Source organism: Bombina bombina, chromosome 3 (assembly GCF_027579735.1).
Source record: "Bombina bombina isolate aBomBom1 chromosome 3, aBomBom1.pri, whole genome shotgun sequence".
Lineage (NCBI taxonomy): Eukaryota > Metazoa > Chordata > Amphibia > Anura > Bombinatoridae > Bombina > Bombina bombina.
Genome location: NC_069501.1, coordinates 594771918 through 594793772, shown reverse-complemented (window position 1 = coordinate 594793772; position 21855 = coordinate 594771918). Strand labels below are relative to the sequence as shown.

Here is a 21855-nt window from a genome sequence, read left to right as displayed (position 1 = left end):
ATGGATCTTAGTTACTTCTGCTAAGATCATAGAAATCACAGGCAGATTCTTCTTCTAATGCTGCCTGAGATGAAACAGTACACTCCGGTACCATTTAAAAATAACATACTTTTGATTGAAGTTAAAAAACTAACTATAATACACCACTCTCCTCTTACTACGTCCATCTTTGTTGAGAGTTGCAAGAGAATGACTGGATATGGCAGTGAGGGGAGGAGCTATATAGCAGCTCTGCTGTGGGTGATCCTCTTGCAACTTCCTGTTGGGAAGGAGAATATCCCACAAGTAATGGATGATCCGTGGACTGGATACACTTAACAAGAGAAAACTTTTTGCCCCACATTCAGATACCTCTCCACCTCAACAGCTAAGCTGAGGCGCCTACCTGCCGCCCAGTCTCCAGACCTCCTACAGCAATGTGTCCGGTCAGACTGCAGAGCGCTAGCAACCGCTTGCTCTTTTAACCATGCTGTTTTAGGGCAATGCCCGAAGAGCTGTAGGACTATTCAGATACCTCTCCGCGCATTAGAAATGTCCTATGCAAACCGGAACTGGCATCTAAACAAACTGAGAAATGTCTAGAGAAATATAAGCGTGCAAATAGAAGCCCCGCCCATCATGGGAGTCAATCCTTACACAGCCCTTACTGGGAAATTTTATAAGAAGAAAAAATATGGCCGATAAAGCCCCATCTAGCCTTAGCCCAATGCCTGTACTTATGCTGCCACCATAGGGAAACCCCTTCCATACTGAAGAGCCTCTATTCCCAGGAAATAAAATTATGAATTTACAAGTGCATTGTCTATTGAGTCTAAATTATATGTGCCCCAGAATCACAAGAAACTGCACTTACCTTAACGCTGTCTGACAGCAAGGCAGCACGAACAGGTTTAGGAGGTCCTCTCCCTCCCATAGCCCTGGGGAAACAGATAGGACCCGAGTTAGAAATCGCTTAGGTCATCATGAGAAGGGCAGCATAACAACATGGGAGGCGCAGTGAGAATTATGTCCCACCAGTTCCCATTGCTTTAAAGCCACCAAATGCTCTCCTGTAGAGACGGATAAGGACTACGGCTACACCCCAGACATCTATCACTAACATAGGCAAAGAGAATGACTGGAGTGGGAGGAAAGGGAGGAGCTATATAACAGCTCTGCTGTGGTGCTCTTTGCCTCCTCCTGCTGACCAGGAGGCATTATCCTACAAGGATGAAATCCGTGGACTCGTGTTTTTAAAAATAAATATACATCTATAAAAATACTTCAGCCAAAAGACGTAGCCGTAGCTTTCTCTTACGTTTTCCCGAGAAAACCACAAACAAAAGCAGAAGACTGACGAAAACCCTTAATCGCCTGTAAGTAAAATTTTAAGGCACGTTTCACGTCTAAACTGTGCAGAAGCCGTTCCTTCTGAGAAAGATTAGGACATAAAGGAGGAACAACAATCTCCTGATTAATGTTCCTTTCAGAAACTACCTTATGTAGAAAACCTAACTTTGTACGTAAAACTACCTTATCCGAATGAAAAATAAGGTAAGGAGACTCATACTGCAATACCGAAAGTTCTGACACTCTACGAGCAAAAGAAATAGCAACAGGAAACAAAACTTTCCAAGATAACTTAATATCTAAGGTACGTCCGCCAGACGCTTGTGTAACAAAATAGACAAGGCAGATATTTGACCCTTTAGGAAACTTTCTGATAAGCCTTTCTCCAAACCCTCTTGGAGAAAAGACAAAATTCTAGGAATCCTAACACTAATCCAAGAGTAGTCCTTGAATTCACACCAATAGAGATATTTACGCCATTTTGTGTATTACATTTTCCTAGTTACAGGTTTACGAGCCTGAATCATTGTCTCTATGAACGATTCTGAAAAGCCCTGCTTGGATAAAATTAAGCGTTCAATCTCCAAGCAGTCAGCTTCAGATAAAGGGCTCTTCATCCGAATCTAGTTTAAGTAGAAGACACTTCCTCAATGGAAGTCTGCAAGGTGAACGAGATGACATGTCCACCAGATCTGTAAACCAAATCCTGCAAGGCCAAGCTGGTGTAATGAGGATCACCAACGCCTTCTATTGCTTGATTCGAGCAATGACCCGAGGAAGAAAAGCCAATGGAGGAAATAGGTATGCTAGGCTGAAGGTCCAAGGTACCGCCAGGGCGTCTTATCAGTGCCGCCTGAAGATCCCTGGACCTCGATCCGTACCTAGGAAGCATGGCATTCTGATGACGTGCCATGAGATCCAATTCCGGCTGACCCCATCTGAGAATCAGTCCGGAAAACACTTCCGGATGGAGCTCCCACTCCCCCGGGTGAAAGGTCTGCCTGCTCAGGAAGTCCGCCTCCCAGTTGTCCACCCCTAGGGTGTGGATCGCCGACAAACAAGAGTGGGTTTCCGCTCACCGGTGTATTTTGGCTCTTTCATTGCTAAGGAACTCCACGTTCGCCCCTGGTGATTGATGTAAGCCACTGAAGTTATGTTGTCCAACTGGAACCTGATAAACTGGGCCATGGCTAACTGAGGCAAGGCCAGAAAAAGCATTGAAGATCGCTCTTAGTTCCAGAATGTTGATAGGAAGAAAAGACTGAGTCCAAACTCCCTGAGTCTTTAGGGAGCCCCAGACCGCTCCCCATCCCAGAAGGCTGGTGTCTGTTGTCACAATTACCCAAGAGGGTCTGCGAAAGCAGGTTCCTTGGGAGAGATGATCATGAGACAACCACCATTGAAGAGAATCCCTTGTCTCCTGTTTCAGTAGTATTAGTAAAGACAAATCCGCATAATCTCCGTTGCATTGACTGGGCAAGTCTAGCTGCAGAGGTCTGAGAAGGAAACGAACGAATGGGATGATGTCCATTGCCACTACCTCCATGCACTGAGCCACTGATGGCCGAGGAGCAGACTGAAGCGCTAGGCAAGAATCGAAAATCTTGGATTTCCTGACTTCTGTCAAAAAAGCTTCATTGATAGGAAATCTATTCTAGTTCCCAAGTTTACCCTTGTATTTGGAAATAAGCTCTTTTCCAAATGTACCTTCCATCTGTGAGATCACAGGAAGGGTAACATTTCCATGTGGAATCTTGCTTGTTGAAAGGATAGCACCTGGATCAGGATGTAGTCCAGACAGGGCGCCCCTGCAATGCCCCGTAATCGAAGCACTGCCAACAGAAATCCCAGAATCTTTGAGAAAATCCTGGGAGCTGTGGCAAGAACGAAAGGAAAAGCTATGAATTGGAAGTGTTTGTCTATAAAGGCAAACCTTAGAAACTTGTGATGATCCCTGTGAATGGGAACATGCAGGTACGCATCCTTTAAATCCACAGTTGTCATAAATTGACCCTCTTGGACCAAAGGAAGAATGGAACGGATAGTTTCCATCTTGAAGGATGGTACTCTGAGGAATTTGTTTAGACTCTTGAGATCTAAAATTGGTCTGAAAGTTCCCTCTTTTTTTTGGGAACCACAAACAGATCGGAATAAAATCCCAGACCCCTTTCCTGCGTTGGAACAGGAACTATCACTCCCAGGTCAGAGAGGTCCCATACACATTGCAAGAACGCATCTCTTTTTGCCTGGTCTACAGATAATCTTGAAAGCAGAAACCTGCCTCTGGAAGGAAAACTTTTGAACTCTAGTTTGTATCACTGGGACACTATTTCTACTGCCCAGGGATAATGAACATCAAGCCCAAGGGAAAAAAAGGAAAGTCTGCCCCCTAAAAGATCTGGTCCCGGATCGGGGGCATGCCCTTCATGCTGTCTTTGATTCAATAGCAGGCTTCTTGGATTGTTTTCCCTTTATTCCAAGACTGATTGGGCCTCCAGGAGGGTTTGGACTGTTCCTGCTTGGAGGCGGAAGAATTTCATTAGAAATTTCAAAAGGACCGAAAAGTACTCTAACGTTACTTTTGCTTGTTTCTCTTATCCTGAGGGAGATGACCCTTTCCTCCCGTGATAGAGATTATTTCCATCAAGCCCAGTCCAAACAAGGTCTTCCCCTTGTGAGGAATCGCTAGAAGTTTAGCCTTAGATGAGATTCGCAGACCAAGGTTTTAACCATAAAATCTCTGTGAGCTAAGACAGCAAAGCCTGAAATCTTTGCTCCCAGCTTGATAACTGGTAGGGAAGCATTAGTAATAAAGGAATTCGCCAACTTAAGGGCTTTTATCCTATCCTGAATGTCATCTAGGGGAGTGTCTCTCCTAATAGGATCAGAAAACGCATCAAACCAGTATGCCGCCGCGCTAGTAATGCACATCGCAGGTTGCCATTGTAACCCCTGGTGTACGTACATCTTCTTGAGTAACCTCTAATTTTTTTTTCCCCCATCGGATCCTTAAAGGCACAATTATCCTCTATGGGTATAGTAGTTCTCTTGGCCACAGTGGAAACTGCCCCTTTAACCTTGGGTACTGTTTGCCAAGACTCCTTGATAGAGTCTGCTATGGGAAACATCTTTTTAAATATAGGAGGAGAAAGAGAGATACCCGGTCTCTCCCATTCCTTAGCAATGATCTCAGTAGCACGATCTGGTACAGGAAAAACCTCTGAGGAAGGTACATCAAATATTTGTATAGCTTACTGGATTTCTTAGGCTTAACCATGACTGTGGTGTTGCAGTCCAATGTAGCTAAAACCTCCTCGAGTAACAGAGGTTCCAGCTTAAACCTGAAAGATACAACTTCAGTATCAGCAAGAGGAATTACTGTCAGAATGTGAAATTTCACCTTTGGATGCACTACGGTATCCTCAGGCTTCTGGGAGGGGGCATTTGAAATAGCAACAACTGCGTCAGAAACATAGCTTACTGAATGTTTTTCCTTGTACGTTGCCCCTGTAACATGGGAAAAGCAGACAACGCATCAGAAACTGCAGAAGACATGAGAGAAGCGATGTCTTGCAACGTAACCCCAGGAGGAGTTAGAGGAAGCGCAGGGCACTGCTTGTGTGGGCAGTTAACTGACACGTTTAAAGAGAGAGCTGTGCCATAAATTGAACATTGTCAATAGACTCCTGTACAACATCCACCTTGGAACAAGTTGGCTCAGAAAAGTCTACCCCTATAATTTAAGGTCCTCAATACATGAGGAACAAATAGAGATTGGTGGTTCCACATTGGCATCAAAACACAAAGAGCAAGTGACAATTTGCAAGGCCTCTTGGTCCATTCCGACTCACAATGGATCAATTCAGCAATAAGTTAAATTTTTAATAAAAAAGAAAAATTGAGAAAAAAAAAAAAAAACGTTATTGCCTCTTTAAAATTTAAACTGCAACTTTTTTACTCTAAACTGCAAAATGCGGTATACAGTTAATAGAAAATAAAGACACCTCAGCTCTATGCTGAGGTGGCTACCTGCCCTGCAACACCAGAGATTAGTCCCTTTAGCAGCCTAAACGATCCGGATTCCAGCAGAAGACTATCCTAGTAGAGTTCCGCTCCTAGTATCGCATACTTCCAGAAACCATGCGTTTCTAGTCAGCCCCCTGAGAGTCAGTTTCCTCCACTCTAAGAAGCAAGAAAATGGTGCGTAATGCCGAGATTACAGCTTCACTTAGCAACACCCCTCGTGGCCATGTCTAAATAACAATCTCCCGGTCGGTATATCTGTTAAAGTTTAAACGCCGGGAGAAGTGGAACCGCCATAGTTTAACACAATAAGCAGCTATCTCAGCCCCAGTGCCTGCATGCTGTCAAAAAATCCTCTCCAGTAAGGAGTGTAAAAATGTTCCTTGCGAGAATTAAGTGCTTTAAAACGGCCCCATCTATGAAAATAAAGTGCCCACTTTTTTTGAGTGACTTGCCTTCCCAGAAATAAAGTCAGCACTTACCTCACAAATCTGCCCAACAGCAGGGCAGCTCACCAGGCTTGAGAGGTCCTCTCCCTCACATAGACCTGTGGAAATAAAGACTGAGCATTTCCCGTCAGACTTTCATAATTAGGGCCGCATAAAATATATGGGAGACGCAGTGAGAATTATGTCCCACAAGTTCCCATTGGTTTAGCCACCACTGCTCTACTGAAGAGACTGACAAGGGCTATGGCTACACCCCAGGACAAAGCAGAACAATCTTTTACTACTTTAAAATAATAAACTCTTGATAGAAAAGATTCTTCAAACACCTAACTTTACCACCTCCTTGCACTTAACGCAGGCAAAGAGAATGACTGGGGTGAGAAGGAAGGGAGGTGATATTTAACAGCTTTGCTGTGGTGCTCTTTGCCGTCTCCTGCAGGGCAGGACTGATTCCAAATAATAAATTAGATGATCCGTGGACTCGTGTCATTAAAAAGAAATACCCTTCAGTTCTAATAATGTAATGGATGAAGGATGTAAATAAAACACAGACAACAATTGGGGGTAAAAGGGTAAGGTATTTTTATTTTGTTTTAGATTCCAATTATATATGTGTAGGTCAATATATATATATATATATATATATATATATATATATATATATATATATATATACACACATATACACACACAAATTTCTGCCAAATCATACTTGGGCACTTTGAATATTTATTCATCTTGGGGACATAACCTGGAGCAAGGGATATTTCACAATTTAAATAATAGTCAAATTGTTTATCGTGGAAATATTTTTTTAAAAAAGTGTCTCGGTTAAGTGCTGCCAACACATATGTATAAAATAGATGGGGAGGGGGGAGACGAACAAAAAAAACCCACACTTTTGCTACATTTTAAAATGAACAGAAAGAAAAAAAAAAAAAAAAAAAAAAAAAGGAAGAATACAGCACTGCAGTATTCGGGATAGAGATAGATATATAAAATATACTTTTCCAAAGGCATTGCGCAAAAGGAAAATTAAAGAAAAAAAAAAATATATCAATAAAAAAAAAAAAAGGGGGGAGGTGGTGTGCAGCTTTGAGAAAAAAAACAAAACTAACTGAGTTGCCTCTGCATTCTTAACATTGTATAACAAAAGCATGAATGTGACAGACTGACAGCAATTGATTACTTTTTAAACAACTTTAGAAGCCAAACCTAGTTTAGGCTGCATTTCATGTAAAAACACATGTTTAATCCAACTAAGAAAAAAACAAAATTCATGTATAGTACAAACACTTTTTTTAAAAGCAAAATAAAATACTGATTGTATGACGCTCTCATGCTCCGTCTCAAAACATTAATAAATTGTTCATCCAAAGACTTGATGGCAAAAGGGATTGAGACAACTCAAAGGAATGTCCAGTTTCACAACAGAAATCCAGTGCAGTAGAGGTAAGGATGTTGGAAGTAGCATTCAAAGCGGTCTCACATTTAAAAAAAAAAAAAAAAAAAAAAGTCCCCTTTTGCAGATGTAAACACGATTGAAGTGTTGGAGATTGACAATGGAATGAATGTTCCAGCAGTGCAACATAACTTCACTTCATATCAAGTGAAAAGTGTTTCAAATAAGTGTGGGGAGAAAAACAAAAACACAAACAAATGTCTATGTACATAATTATACTGTCTGAGCAGTGGGAATACTCAGACAGTAAAATCATAAAAAAACATCTATTTATACATGAAAATGTGTTCCTTCAAAAGAAGGTATAAGCAGCAATATTTAATATATTTTTTTTAAGTTTTTTTTTTGTTTATATAAAATCCTTAATTTGCACCAATCCCACTGTAGTACCAGTTTTACAACTCATAACACGAGAACGTGTACATATTTATACTGGCACTTTGTGCAAAGGCTACACAAGCTTGTGTTTTCTTTAAAGAAAATATTAGTTATTCAAAGTCACGACTTCTGCATGACTACATTCAGAAGTTTTATACTAAAAAATACTTTATTCTGCAGGTTACCCTGCGTTCATTTACATATTCTACAACTTTTACATGTATTTACACGAGTCTTAGTTGTTTGAATTTGATTTAAACAGCGATTCACAACTCTGGTCTTCAATGATGCATATTAAAGCTAAAGGTTTGAACTATTCTTCAAATCGGGACACTAGCTACAACAAAGTGTCATATAGGGAGAATGCTGATTGGACAATTCAAACCATTAGCTCAAAGAAAAAAAATTGTAAAAAAAAAACAAAGATGGAAGCAGTTTTGTTAAAGACACCCATGTTTATGCATGGATAACGTTACAATAAGGCTTCTTCCATTATTTTAAGACCAGGGTTGAGAACGCCAATGTTTGAAGACAATCACAGGGTGCCAAGTTGAAGGTTACGCTGTTATGCAAATAAGGTACTGTAGCAGTGCCACTACGACAGGTTAGCTTACATTCTCAAAATTTAAGAGCATTAAATATATAGGCAAAGGGGTTGAGGAATAAAGCCAGACAGCCATATTTAATGACTGTTAAACTTAAATTTACCATCGTTTTGGCAGTCACTGGCAGTGCAAATATGTTTGGCCATTGGCACATAAATACAAAGACGCAAGAAATATCAGCAAGATCTGATGGAGTGGCGGGTTGGGGTGTAAAAAGTTACTACTTTGAAGCTGAAAAATCAGCATAAAATTAGTTCCTTCTGTCTATGTGCGTCTTAACCATTACAATTGTATCCAGTGACTGGGTGTTTTTCAGTTTACCAGCACAGGGGTTCCCAACATTTTTAATACTTCCACACATCTACCTATATAAAAAAAAAAAAAATCTCCACCTCCCCCCCTAGTATTTGTAATAGCTTCTATATTTTAAAAAAAAAAAAAAAATAATGTTTGAACCCCTGTACTAGTATACTGATCAACTCCAGTAATTACTGCCCACAAACAATCCACATTTCCACTATATCAATTCTACAAGATAACAAAATCGGCCATAAAAAGGCCATTTCTGAAAAAAAGAATCATTTAAAACCTGGAATGCTAGTGGTTAAGAAGACATAAAAAAACCATCTAGCTTTTGAAGTAAAATCATACTTTGTCCCACACTCCTAGTCAGGCCAAGAAGCAAAATAGGTAACCTGCAAATCAAGGAGCTGGTGCAAGCAACTTGCAGCATTATGAATACGTTACAGATTATGCTTTTTGTTGCTTTAGAGAAGAATGTGGGACAAATAATTTATAGTATTCAATGTCCCTTTAAGGTCTGGTAAGCTGTTAACCCGTGGTTTAGATAAATAGCTGGACTAACTGTAACCTGTACAAGTTGGCTGGAAATAGTACTACAGTATTATATGGCAGGAGTTTAGCTACTAAACAGGAGAACAACAAAGTTTGATTTGCTTCATTGCTTAAAACATACCAAAATTTGGATGACTAATAGAAATGATGGGCATTTGAACTAAGAGCTTTAACACAACAAGATTTGAAATAAAAAAATATATACACACACAATATCATAAAGCACTTGCGAGGTTGGTTAAGAGGTGCTCCATTTACAAATATTTACTAGCTTTAAAACAAAAAAAGGTATTCCACCTTCTGTCTTTCAAGTGCAAAACATAGTATAGACCTAATTTGGTCATTTGATGTAAAGGAGCAAGAGAAATTCAGTGTGATGTGCACAAGCAATGCTGTGATGAAAAGTGCTTCAGCTACAGGTTGTGATCATGGAGGGTTGTCCCAAGCGTAAATTTTAACTCCTGAACAGCTTCAACTATAACAAAATAAACCCACGATATGTCGAAATTAGTGCAAGTTCAGATACATTAAGACTACAGAGATGGGCAGCCTTGAACTTGAAACCCTGTAATTGTCATGTTGGTGGCATCTTAATTTGTGTGGTCAGGTCAAGCCTGTACCTTCAGTAAGGTTTTGAGCTGGAAGGACATCAATTCTTTCTCAGCGGGACTGAATGACAGCAGAACCCAGTGGCTTGGCGGTTTGGGAAGAACACTTGGTGATGGTGGTTCACTGAATTTGGCTCCAGCGTAGTTCTGGTTGGCTTGACAATTGAAGAGGTTCTTGGATCCTGTAAATCCGGAACCCCTATTCTGGTTAGCTGAGCGGTTATTGTTATTTGCTCCATTCTGCATGGCCTGCCATGACACACCAGATGAGCCATGCCCCCTGTCCTTCTTTGTGTGAGACAAGATCTTCTGATTGTTACGTTCTAAAAACATCTGTCTATTATTCTGCTTGCCAATGTTATTTCTTTGCTGGTGAACAGGAATGTTAAATCTTTCACCTCCACCCATCTTCAACTTGTATGTCACCTATAAAAAAAAAAAAAAAAAAAAAAAAAAAAAAAAAGCTTAAAATTTACAGAGAAAAATGTAAAATTAATTTTAAAATATAATAGGGGAATCATGTTAAATGTTGAGATCCTGAGGAAAAACTCAAAACCTTGTCCAGAACTGGAAGCCTACTCGGGTATGTGGAACCTTAGCCCTCCAGATGTTTCAGAACTATATTTCCCATGAAACTCAACTGGACTTCAGAGTGCCTAAGCACCATGGGTAATGTAGTTCTGAAACATCAGGAGTGCCAAGGTACCCCATCCCTGCTTTAGATGGACCTGTGACTTGGACATTAGTTGAGCACAATTCTGGCCCTCAAGGCTCGTTTATAAAGGTCATTTTCAGTACATTTATATTATAGCAAGATTGGGTTACTAGTGAGTGACTATGATCCAGTAACATTAGCATGCATTCAAAATACAAACAAATCCTAGAAGCCAGTTATTAAAATTGTACTTTATTATTTCGGATTGTGCTTCATATAAAATAAAAAAAAATAAAAAAAAAAAAGAAAGTGCTACCCACTCAGAAGTAATAGTTTAAGTACTAATGGGGTCCCTACAGTCCGAGCGGAATAACATTTTCTTGCACTTTCATGGCTATATAATATCCCTTAAGATAATAGTTTTAGCACATAGACACAATGTGTGTTTGTAAGTACTGCAATAGGAATGTACATTCTGCAAATACAATGTGCCAACTTTGCTACTTACAACATGTTACCAGACATCAGATTCCATATTCTTTTATAACTTTTACTCGCCACCATTAAATTTCCACTTGCCAAAAGCTAGTGGGCTAGTGGAAATGTTGAGCCCTGAATATATAGTTATATTAAAAACTATTTATTGGATACAAAAAAAGAAAAAAAGAAAGTGCAAACCCATTTTGCATTGGTAATCATATGAACATATACATAGGCAATGCCTACCTTTTAGCTGATCCTTCAGACTGTATTGTTTCACCCTTTCCAGGTCTACAAAGTAGCAAGTCCCGTTCTCTCTGTGATCCCTTCTTTAATCTACCAGTTTGCCTTTGCATGAGCCGATGAAGTTCCAGATCCAACATGGAAACCCCCTGGGGTCTAGGCAGAAGGCAGGCAGAATGAGAAGTCCGCACAGCTATAAAAAAAAAAAGTAATAGGTAAGAAAAGTTTATAGGTCATACATACTATTAACATAGTAGAAACCTAGTAAGTTAATGTAAGTATTACATACTTTTCTATATGCATGTCATCACAGAAGGTAACGTCCACGTTTGTTCTCAATTCAGATGTCTAAACTTGGCAAAAACTTTCGTGCCAGACAATTCTCCCTGATTAAAGGGATGCTAAACCCCAATTTTTTTTCTTTTACGATTCAGATAGAGCATGCAATTTTAAGCATTTCTAATTCACTCCTATTAAGTTCTATGTTATCTAGGTATCTTTATAAAGACAGGAATGAAAGCTTAGGATCCGGTCCATTTTTTGGGTTCAGCACCATGGATAGCTCTTGCCTATTGGTGGTTACATTTAGCCACCAATAATCAAGGGGTACCCAGGTGAGTGCTGAACAAAAAAAAAAAAAAAAAAAAATCAAATCCTAAGCTCACATTCATGCCTTTTCAAAGAAAGATACCAAGAGAAGGGAAAAAATATGGGTAAAATTAAGAAAGTTGCATGCTCTGAATCATGACAGAAAAAAAAAAAAAATTTAGTATCCCTTTAATTCCTATAATTGACATTTCCAGGACATCACTGGTTTGTGTAATTATTTTGCTTGAGAGACTAAAGGGATTCCTTTAAAAAAGGGACACTCAATTTTTTTTATAGAAAAAAAAAATATGAGTAGAATATATAATACTAGTCCTAAAGCCCGTTAACACGGGCCGTGTTGTGTTATGTGTTATTCATTCTCTCTCTCTCCTGTGCGCGCCTTCAATTGCCGGTCCTTGCGCTGCTTTCTTTCACTGATCAGCTGTGCTGCCGGGTCCTCGCGCTGCTGCCGGGTGGGTGCGCGTGCGATCAGCTGCAAGAGTTTGTCTGAACTGCGCATGACGGCTTCAGACAAACTCTTGTCTTTTATAATATAGGATATATATATATAAAATAGATAATCTACTGCCCATATTCCAGTTTTGCAAAGCCAACACGGTTATATACTTGTTTCCCCCCCAACATGGTTACTATACCTCTGTAATTACCTTGTATCTAAGCCTCTTCTGACAGACACCTTTTACAGGGGTATTTATTATTTATTGACTTGCATTTTAGCCAAGTAGTGCTTTGTCCTGTACAACTTCACAGGAGTGAGCCCAATGTTATCTATATGCCACACATGAATTAGTCTCTTGTGAAAAGCTAATGAAAAAGCATGTGATAAGAGGCTGTCTGAAGTGGCTTAAAAACCAGGCAGAATTTTAGAGGCTTAAAGGGACATTCCAGTCAATTTAAATACACAGATTAATTACATATTTGAATAGAAACATATTTGCAATATACATGCATTAGCAAAAATGCTTCTAGTAAAAGTTAGCACTGTTTTAGTGTTAACATTTTTCTCTGCACGTGCATGTGAAGCATAGATATTGTCACTGCACCCACATTTTAAATACTGCAGCTGCTCAGATCACTGGGGATTGTATCATGTCAGCAATTAACAAATTGAGTCATTACCAGATGCTACAAGCTCCTTAGGCTCTCTGAGCAAGTGTGGTACACAGTGCATACAGGTGAAATTCGAAAAATTAGAATATTGAGCAAAAGTTAATTTATTTCACTAATGCAACTTAAAGGGTGAAACTAATATATGAGAGACTCATTACATGCAAAGCAAGATAGTTCAAGCCGTGATTTGTCATAATTGTGATGATTATGGCTTACAGCTCATGAAAACCCCAAATCCACAATCTCAGAAAATTAAAATATTGTAAAAAGGTGCAATATTTTAGGCTCAAAGTGTCCCACTCTAATAAGCTAATTAAGCCATAACACCTGCAAAGGGTTCCTTAGCCTTTAAATGGTCTCTCAGTCTGGTTCAGTAGGAATCACAATCATGGGAAAGACTGCTGACCGTTGAGCAGAAAACCATCATTGACACCCTCCATAAGGTAATTGCAAAAGAAGTTGGATGTTCCCAAAGTGCTGTATCAAAGCACATTAATAGAAAGTTATGTGGAAGGGAAAAGTGTGGAAGAAAAAAGGTGCACAAGCAGCAGTGATGACCACAGCCTGGAGAGGATTGTCAGGAAAAGGTCATTCAAAAGTGTTGTGGGCTTTCACAAGAGCCACCATACGCAGACGGATCCTGGACATGGGCTTCAAAATGTCGTATTCCTCTTGTCAAGCCATTTCTGAACAAAAAAAACGTCAGAAGCGTCTTACCTGGGCTAAAGAAAAACAGACCTGGTCTGTTGCTCAGTGGTCCAAAGTCATCTTTCCTGATGAGAGCAAATTTTGCATCTCATTTGGAAACCAAGGACCCAGAGTATGAAGGAAGAATGGAGAGGCACACACTGCAAGATGCTTGAAGTCCAGTGTGAAGTTTCCACAGTCTGTGTTGATTTGGGGAGCCATTTCATCTGCTGGTGTTGGGCCACTGTGCTTCATTAAGTCCAGGGTCAACGCAGCCATCTACCAGGAGATTTTGGAGCACTTCATGCTTCCTTCCGCAGACTAGCTCTATGGGGATGCTGACTTAATTTTCCAGCAGGACTTGGCACCTGCCCACACTGCCAAAAGTTGGTTCAATTACTGTGGGATTACTGTGCTTGATTGGCCAGCAAACTCGCCTGACCTGAACCCTATAGAGAATCTATGGGGCATTGCCAAGAGAATGATGAGACATGAGACCGAACAATGCAGAAAAGCTAAAGGCCGCTATTGAAGCATCCTGGTCTTCCATAACACCTCAGCAGTGCCACAGGCTGATAGCTTCCATGCCACGCCGCATTGTTGCAGTAATTGCTGCAAAAGGGGCCCAGAACAAGTACATACAGTATGCATGCTTATACATTTCAGAGGTCTGATATTGTTCTACAGGTATGTACAATCCTTGTTTTATTGATTGCATGTAATATTCTAATTTTCTGAGATTGTGGATTTGGGGTTTTTATGAGCTGCAAGCCATAATCATCACAATTATGACAAATCACGACTTGAACTATCTTGCTTTTCATGTAATGAGTCTCATATATTAGTTTCACCTTTTAAGTTGCATTAGTGAAATAAATTAACTTTTGCACAATATTCAAATTTTTCGAGTTTCATCTGTACTTAAATACCCCTTTGAAACAGCTGTAGCCTTTATTAAAAGCATTTTTGCTAATGCATGTATATTACAAGATTACTGCTGTTCAATACCGAAATGCATCCATGTAGTTTCCAATTTTGGCTGTAATATCACTTTAAATGGTTATAAAAAGTATATTAATATAACAATGATGGTTATGCAAAGCTGGGGAATAGGTAGTAAAGGTGTTAATCTTTTTAAAACAATAATTTTGGTGTAGACAGACTTAACACCTAACAAATGTACTGGGAATTATACATTCAAGAGTCCCTAAAAGCCTTAAAGGGACACTGAACCCAAATTTTTTCATGATTCATATAGAGCATGCCATTTTAAGCAACTTTCTAATTTACTCCTTTATCAATTTCTTTGTTCTCTTACTATCTTTATTTAAAAAAAGAATGCATCTAAGCTTTTTTGGTTCAGAACTCTGGACAGCATTTTTTTTATTGGGAAATGAATTTATCCACCAATCAGCAAGAACAACCACATGTTGTTCACCAAAAATGGGCCGGCATCTAAACTTACATTTCAAATAAAGATACCAAGAGAATGAAGAAAATTTAATAGGAGCAAATTAAAAATTGCTTAAAAAGGTCATGCTGTATCTGAATCATGAAGAAGAAGAAAAAAAAAAAAGTTCAGTGTCCATTTAGGGACAGTACTGTAAACTTGTCTTTTCCCCTTAACAAATTTACAATTAATTCTTACCAATGGCAGCTGCAGCGTATAAAAAAATAATAATAATAATTTGCAATTTCAGAATTCTGAATACGAAACTGCTAGTTTGGTGCTTTGGAACTACAACCTATTAAAATGGGTTAATATATTTTTATCACTGTGTACACCCGATTCCTTATCTTATATTTGGAAACTAAAGCTCAATACAAAGTCTGTGGCTTAAAGGGACACTGAACCCAATTTTTTTCTTTTGTGGTTCAGATAGAGCATGAAATTTTAAGCAACTTTCTAATTTACTCCTATTATAAAATGTTCTTCAATCTCTTGGTATCTTTATTTGAAATGCAAGAATGTAAGTTTAGATACCAGCCCATTTTTGGTGAACAACCTGGGTTGTCCTGTCGGGTTGATAAATTCATCCACCAATAAAAAAGGGCTTTCTAGAGTCCTGAAACAAAAAAAAAAAAAAAAAAAAAAAAAAAAAAAAAAAAAAACTTAGATGCCTTTTTTAAAAAAAAAAAAATAAAGATAGCAAGAGAACGAAGAAAAATTAATAGGAGTAAATTAGAAAGTTGCTTAAAATTGCATTCTCTATCTGAACCACAAGGGTTCAGTGTCCCTTTAACGACCAAGGACGTACGCCATACGTCCTCAAAAAAAATAGTTAATGACCGAGGACATATGGCGTACGTCCTTGGTCTGGAAAGCAGCTGGAAGCGATCCTGCTCGCTTCCAGCCTCATTCCGGTTATTGCAGTGATGCCTCGATATCGAGGCATCCTGCAATAAACCCCCTTAGCCATCCGAAGCAGAGAGAGCCACTCTATGGCCCTCTCTGCACCGGACATTGATGGCCGGTATCACTGGTGGGTGGGAGCTTATGTGGGAGGCGGGCGGCCATCGATGGGCCATGTGACGTTGAGGGGGTGGGATCGCCGGGCGGAAGGGTTGGATGCGGGTGGGAACGGCTACACTACAGAAAAAGAATAATAAAAGTTGGGTAAAAAAATAAAAAAATAATAAAAAAAAATATTGAAGTGATTTTTTTCTTTTCTTCGCTTTTGGTGGGGAAATTGTGGCATGAAATATACCAAGATGGGCCTAGATCAATTCTTGGGGTTGTCTACTACACTAAACTAAAGCTAAAATTAACCCTAGAAGCTCCCTAATTAACCCCTCCACTGCTGGGCATAATACACGTGTGGTGAGCAGTGGCATTTAGCGGCCTAATTACCACAAAAAAAAAAAAAAATGCCAAAGCCATATATGTCTGCTATTTATGAACAAAGGGGATCCCAGAGAAGCATTTACAACCATTTGTGCTACAATTGCACAAGTTGTTTGCAAATAATTTCCGTGAGAAACCTAAAGTTGAAAAAAAATTGTGAAAAAGTGAACAATTTTTTTTTTATTTGATCTCATTTGGCGGTGAAATGGTGGCATGAAATATACCAAAATTGGCATAGATCAATACTTTGGGATGTCTTCTAAAAAATATATATATATATATATATATATATATATATATATATATATATATATATATATATATATATATATATATATATATATATATATATATATATATATATATATATATATATATATATATATATATATATATACACACACACACATGTCAATGGATATTCAGGGATTCCTGAAAGATATCAGTGTCCCAATGTAACTAGCACTAATTTTGGGGGAAAAAAAAGTGGTTTGGAAATAGCAAAGTGGGTATTTCTAAACTCAGGACAAAATGTAGAAACTATTTAGCATGGGTGTTTTTTGGTGGTTGTAGATGTGTAACAGATTTTGGTGGTCAAAGTTAGAAAGTGTGTTTTTTTCCATTTTTTCCTGATTTTATAATATTTTTTTTTATAGTAAATTATAAGATATGATGAAAATAATAGTCTTTTGAAAGTCCATTTAATGGCGAGAAAAACAGTATATAATATGTGTGGGTACAGTAAAGGAGTAAGAGGAAAATTACAGCTAAATACGAACACCGCAGAAATGTAAAAATAGCCTTGGTCCCAAACGGACAGAAAATGGAAAAGTGCTGTGGTCATTAAGGGGTTAATTGGGGGAATTTTTTTTTTTAATCAATAAAAGTTTGTATTCAGAATTCTGGAATTTCAGATTACTTATTGGAGAAGTACACAACTAGCAGACAGACACACCCCCACAAACAAAAAAAGTCTTACTTGATGTGTTTTGGTTCTCCCAAATGACAACTTAACATTCGATGAAATTATTAACGGATTGTCATTTGAGAAAATATATATATATATATATATATATATATATATATATATATATATATATATATTTTTTTTTATATCAGTCCTACTACTGTAACGTCGTGGAATAATCCTACACTCCGTTTATAAATAACTATTATAACTATTTAGGATAAGATATGCAGCCCAGATTAAAAGACAAATCGAGCAGGAGGATGCAAAAGTGTCAACACCATGTCGACAGGACAGAGAGAACAGTTTAGTTGGAAGTATTATTTCCGGGACAAAGGGAATTTAAGTGATCACTTAAAGGGACACTGTACCCAAATTTTTTCTTTTGTAATTCAGATAGAGCATGCAATTTTAAGCAACTTTCTAATTAACTCCTATTATCAATTTTTCTTCATTCTCTTGCTATCATTATTTGAAAAAGAAGGCATCCAAGCTTTTTTTCTTTCAGTACTCTGGACAGCACTTTTTTTTTTATTGGTGGATGAATTTATCCACCAATCAGCAAGGACAACCCAGGTTGTTCACCAAAAATGGGCCGGCATCTAAACTTACATTTCAAATAAAGATACCAAGAGAATGAAGAAAATCTGATAAGAGTAAATTAGAAAGTTGCTTAAAATTTCATGCTCAATCTGAATCACGAAATAAATTTTGGGTACAGTGTCCCTTTAATTTTTCGTTGGTTTTACATATAGCCATAATCATTTATAAAACATTGTTGAAATCAGAATGAGCAACAAATAAATATTTAGCAAATATTTCACTTTAGAAGACGACTTTAAAATATATTTTGGGGGAAAAAAATTAGATACAGTACCACAAATACTTGCCATGGTATAATAATGAGTAATGAAAACTATTTATATTACTTATACTTTTAATAAACTGAAAACTATATTTTTTTTCATATTTACAAATCAATGTTATGTTTGGTCACACATATTCTATAAGGGAAACCAAGAGAGCAGATGGGGGATACTACGAAAACAAAGTGTATAAACAAAGCCAGAGAGAAAAAAATGAAGTTCTATTAATTAAGTTAAAAATTGGTTAAGTAAACAAACATTCGAAAGAAAAAAAAATGTGCGCTTTTATTTGTCATTTATAAACTCATTTGAAGAGAAAGAATGTAGAAACCAGAGGTAGGAACTTCAGTGCGACACAAACAAAGAGAAAGGAAACTGAGCGAACATGGCGGCGAGAGGGAGGCGCTGTTGAACATAATAAGAACAACTTACCGAGACTTCCTTCCACTGAGCCGACTCCCCTTTTCCACAAGCAGGGGACACTTACGAAAACTGTACAAAAGTCAGCAATAACGACTAAACCTCACAAACTTGCCAACAGAAAATATATCTGCCTCAGATTCACAAAGTAGCCTTCTTCTCCTCTGCTCAACTCGACTCACAACACGACCTTTCCGGCTCCTTCACAAAATGGATCATTCACACCGCCCCAATTCGTCATACCCAATAGGACCGAGGGGAGCTCATGTAGCAGCCTATGGGAAGGCGCGTAGAGTGCCAGTAGCCTGTTGCAGTGCGGAGTCAGACTTCTGCTCGGGTGTTTTCCACTCCTCCTGTTTCCATCTCTTTGCTGCTTGTTATTGTACTGGGGGAAGGGCGATAAAGCAAAATAATGTCAGTACAAAAGAAGTTACTGAATGGTTGCAGTATCCTGTCTCATAAAATCAGATGTCTCTTGTGCGTGTAAACAAATACGCATTTCGTGTTTTCGATTAAAAAGGTAGTTTAGGCGAACATTCTAAATATTCTTCCCTATAATTTTTTTCGGGGGAGGGGCGGTAATCAGATGTTTTCTAACTCAACGCCGTGGCAATCCGTAACAAAAACAAACAAAAGAAAAATATTAACCATTTCCATGTTACTTTTCATTGTTTTTTTTATCGGTTGCTTGATGTTATTATTTCTCATACTCTAAAATATTTTGCTGGTTTGAAAACTAACGTTGATAACTGTAGCACAGAACATATAAGCTTTTCACACAACTTTTCTTTTAAACATATTCAATCACGAATTTAGTTTTAGAAGCATTAAGTACTTTAATACAAAGCAGCAGTGGTTATACACATTCTATACTGGTTGCTATTGTTTTATATGGAACGTCAATTTTCAAACTATATAAATATACTGTTCTTTGTCTATAGGTACTGTGAGCCTCCATTCTGTTACTCCTATATGACGGGTCACACTGCTAAACAAAGGTTCTGCTGCCTGCAAGATGAAATATACCGTCTCTCTCTTATATGATGTCACCAGTTATTTTTCAGCGTTGCCAGTACTTCTGCACATGCTCGAGCACAGCCAGTGTTTATATGCAAGAGCTTATACTTGGGTACTAGAGTTTTAAATGTGTATTTTTATTACTGTGCATTTCTCCTCCAGAAAAAGGGAAAGACAGAGGCTCACTGCATGAGAACACACTATAGTAATGAGAGTTGCCTCTAGTGATCAAATCTTCCAAGAAAATTACATAGGGCTAAAATAGTTAGACGATAATGAGATATTATACACTAGCATATATAAGAGAGGTTATAGAAACCATAAATCTTAACCCAAATAGGTCTAATAGAAGCTCATGATTACAGCATAGTATCAAAATTCTAATAATATATTTCATAAAATAAGCATATGAGAATAAAAATAACAAAAAGACAATATGAAAAATAATAAAGAATATGAAAAGTAATAAAAACAAAACTAAAATTATAAATTCAGATTGCAATCTAACATATCCAAGTATATAATAAAAAAGAATGTGAAAAAATCCTAATTGTCCAAAACAAAAGTCCAATATTGAGGGGCTAGGTCCAAATGCTTCCGGCAGTGAGATAAGAGCCACAAGAAATTCTTGTCAAAGCTTAGACTTAAAGGTGCTTATAATTACTTACACTGTGAGGTTCGTTCTTGTAATTAAAGTTGTTTTAGGGAGTATTCACATCCCTGTTGTTAATCCTCGCTGGCTCCCACTCGACTTCTCTTGGCTGTTTGGTGGTGTTCGTTTACAGCCAAACTACGGATCCTTCCTGTGATCAACTCTGATGCAAAATTTTTCTATTGGTTTCAACGATTGTTCCTAGGCTCAAACGAGCAACGGATTCCTCTCAGGATCAAAAACAGAAGATAGCAGAGTAACGCGTTTCGGCTTCAAATCTTTCTCAAACTTTTCTGTATCGCGATATCTGCAGCTGTTTTATACCCTTTGAAGTTAAAGGGATATCATACCAAATGGTTATCGTATTGGGAACTTAAAAAACAGCACTTAGGCTATTTAGAAAACTTGTTATTTTTAGTCACAGCACGGATAATTTGGAATCCTAGATATATATCTAAGATTTGTATATATGGACATTTAACACTTTATCAGGCTACACCTTTAATTACCAGCTCTTAACTATAGGATAAATACAGCTGAATATGTATCTAAAGGATATCTGGATATCCAGATATAATTAAATGGTATGCTCACACAGCGCTGTAGAATTTCTGGTCTAATACACAGCACTAGTTTTTCATTTAAAATAGGTCTATTATTAAAAAGATAGATTAAGTTCACTATGCACTTTAGGAACCTAGATATAAATACACGTTTTGCTAATATAGTATTAATAAAAAGATAGATAAAGTTCATTATGCACCTCAAGGAACCTAGATATCTAGATATAAATATATGTTTTGTCAATATAGTTATTGCTATAGACTTAGATATATTAAGTTCCCAATATGATAACCATTTGGTATGATATCCCTTTAACTCCAAAGGGTATAAAACAGCTGCAGATATCCCGGTACAGCAGAGTTTGAGAAAGGCTTGAAGCCGAAACGCGTTACTCTGCTATCTTCTGTTTTTGATCCTGAGAGGAATCCGTAGCTCATTTGAGCCTAGGAATAATCATTAAAACCAATAGAAAATGTTTGCATCAGAGTTGATCACAGGAAGGATTCATAGTTTGGCCGTAAACGAACACCACAAAATAGCCAAGAGAAGTCGAGTGGTAGCCAGCGAGGATTAACAGGGATGTGAATACTCCCTAAAACAACTTTAATTACAAGAACGAACCTCACGGTGTAAGTAATTATAAGCACCTTTAAGTCTAAACTTTGCCATACTTTGACAAGAATTTCTTGTGGCTCTTATCTCACTGCAGGAAGCATTTGGACCTGCCCCTCAATATTGGACTTTTGTTTTGGACAATGAGGAGTTTTTAAATTAGACTTTTTAACCTGCTTTTTTTATTATATACTTGGATATGTTAGATTGCAATCTGAATTTATAATTTTATTTTAGTTTTTATTACTTTTCATATACTTTATTATTTTTCATGTTGTCTTTTTGTTATTTTTATTCTCATATGCCTTTTTTATGAAATATATTATTAGAGTTTTGATACTATGCTGTAATCATGAGCTACTATTAGACTTATTTGGGTTAAGATTTATGGTTTCTATAACCTCTCTTATATATGCTAG

At 37.8% G+C, this 21855-nt stretch overlaps 1 protein-coding gene across 1 annotated transcript; it reads right to left on the bottom strand.

The window, feature by feature from the left end:
• Positions 1-6923: 6923 nt before the first annotated feature.
• PNRC2 (proline rich nuclear receptor coactivator 2) lies at positions 6924-18806 on the bottom strand. Its single transcript, XM_053707173.1, has 3 exons — positions 18604-18806; positions 11091-11280; positions 6924-10135 (listed from the first exon to the last, which is right to left on the bottom strand). The coding sequence occupies exon 3, from the start codon at positions 10115-10117 to the stop codon at positions 9710-9712; it is 408 nt and encodes a 135-aa protein (XP_053563148.1). The 5' UTR covers positions 10118-10135; positions 11091-11280; positions 18604-18806; the 3' UTR covers positions 6924-9709.
• Between the last annotated feature and the right edge of the window lie 3049 nt (positions 18807-21855).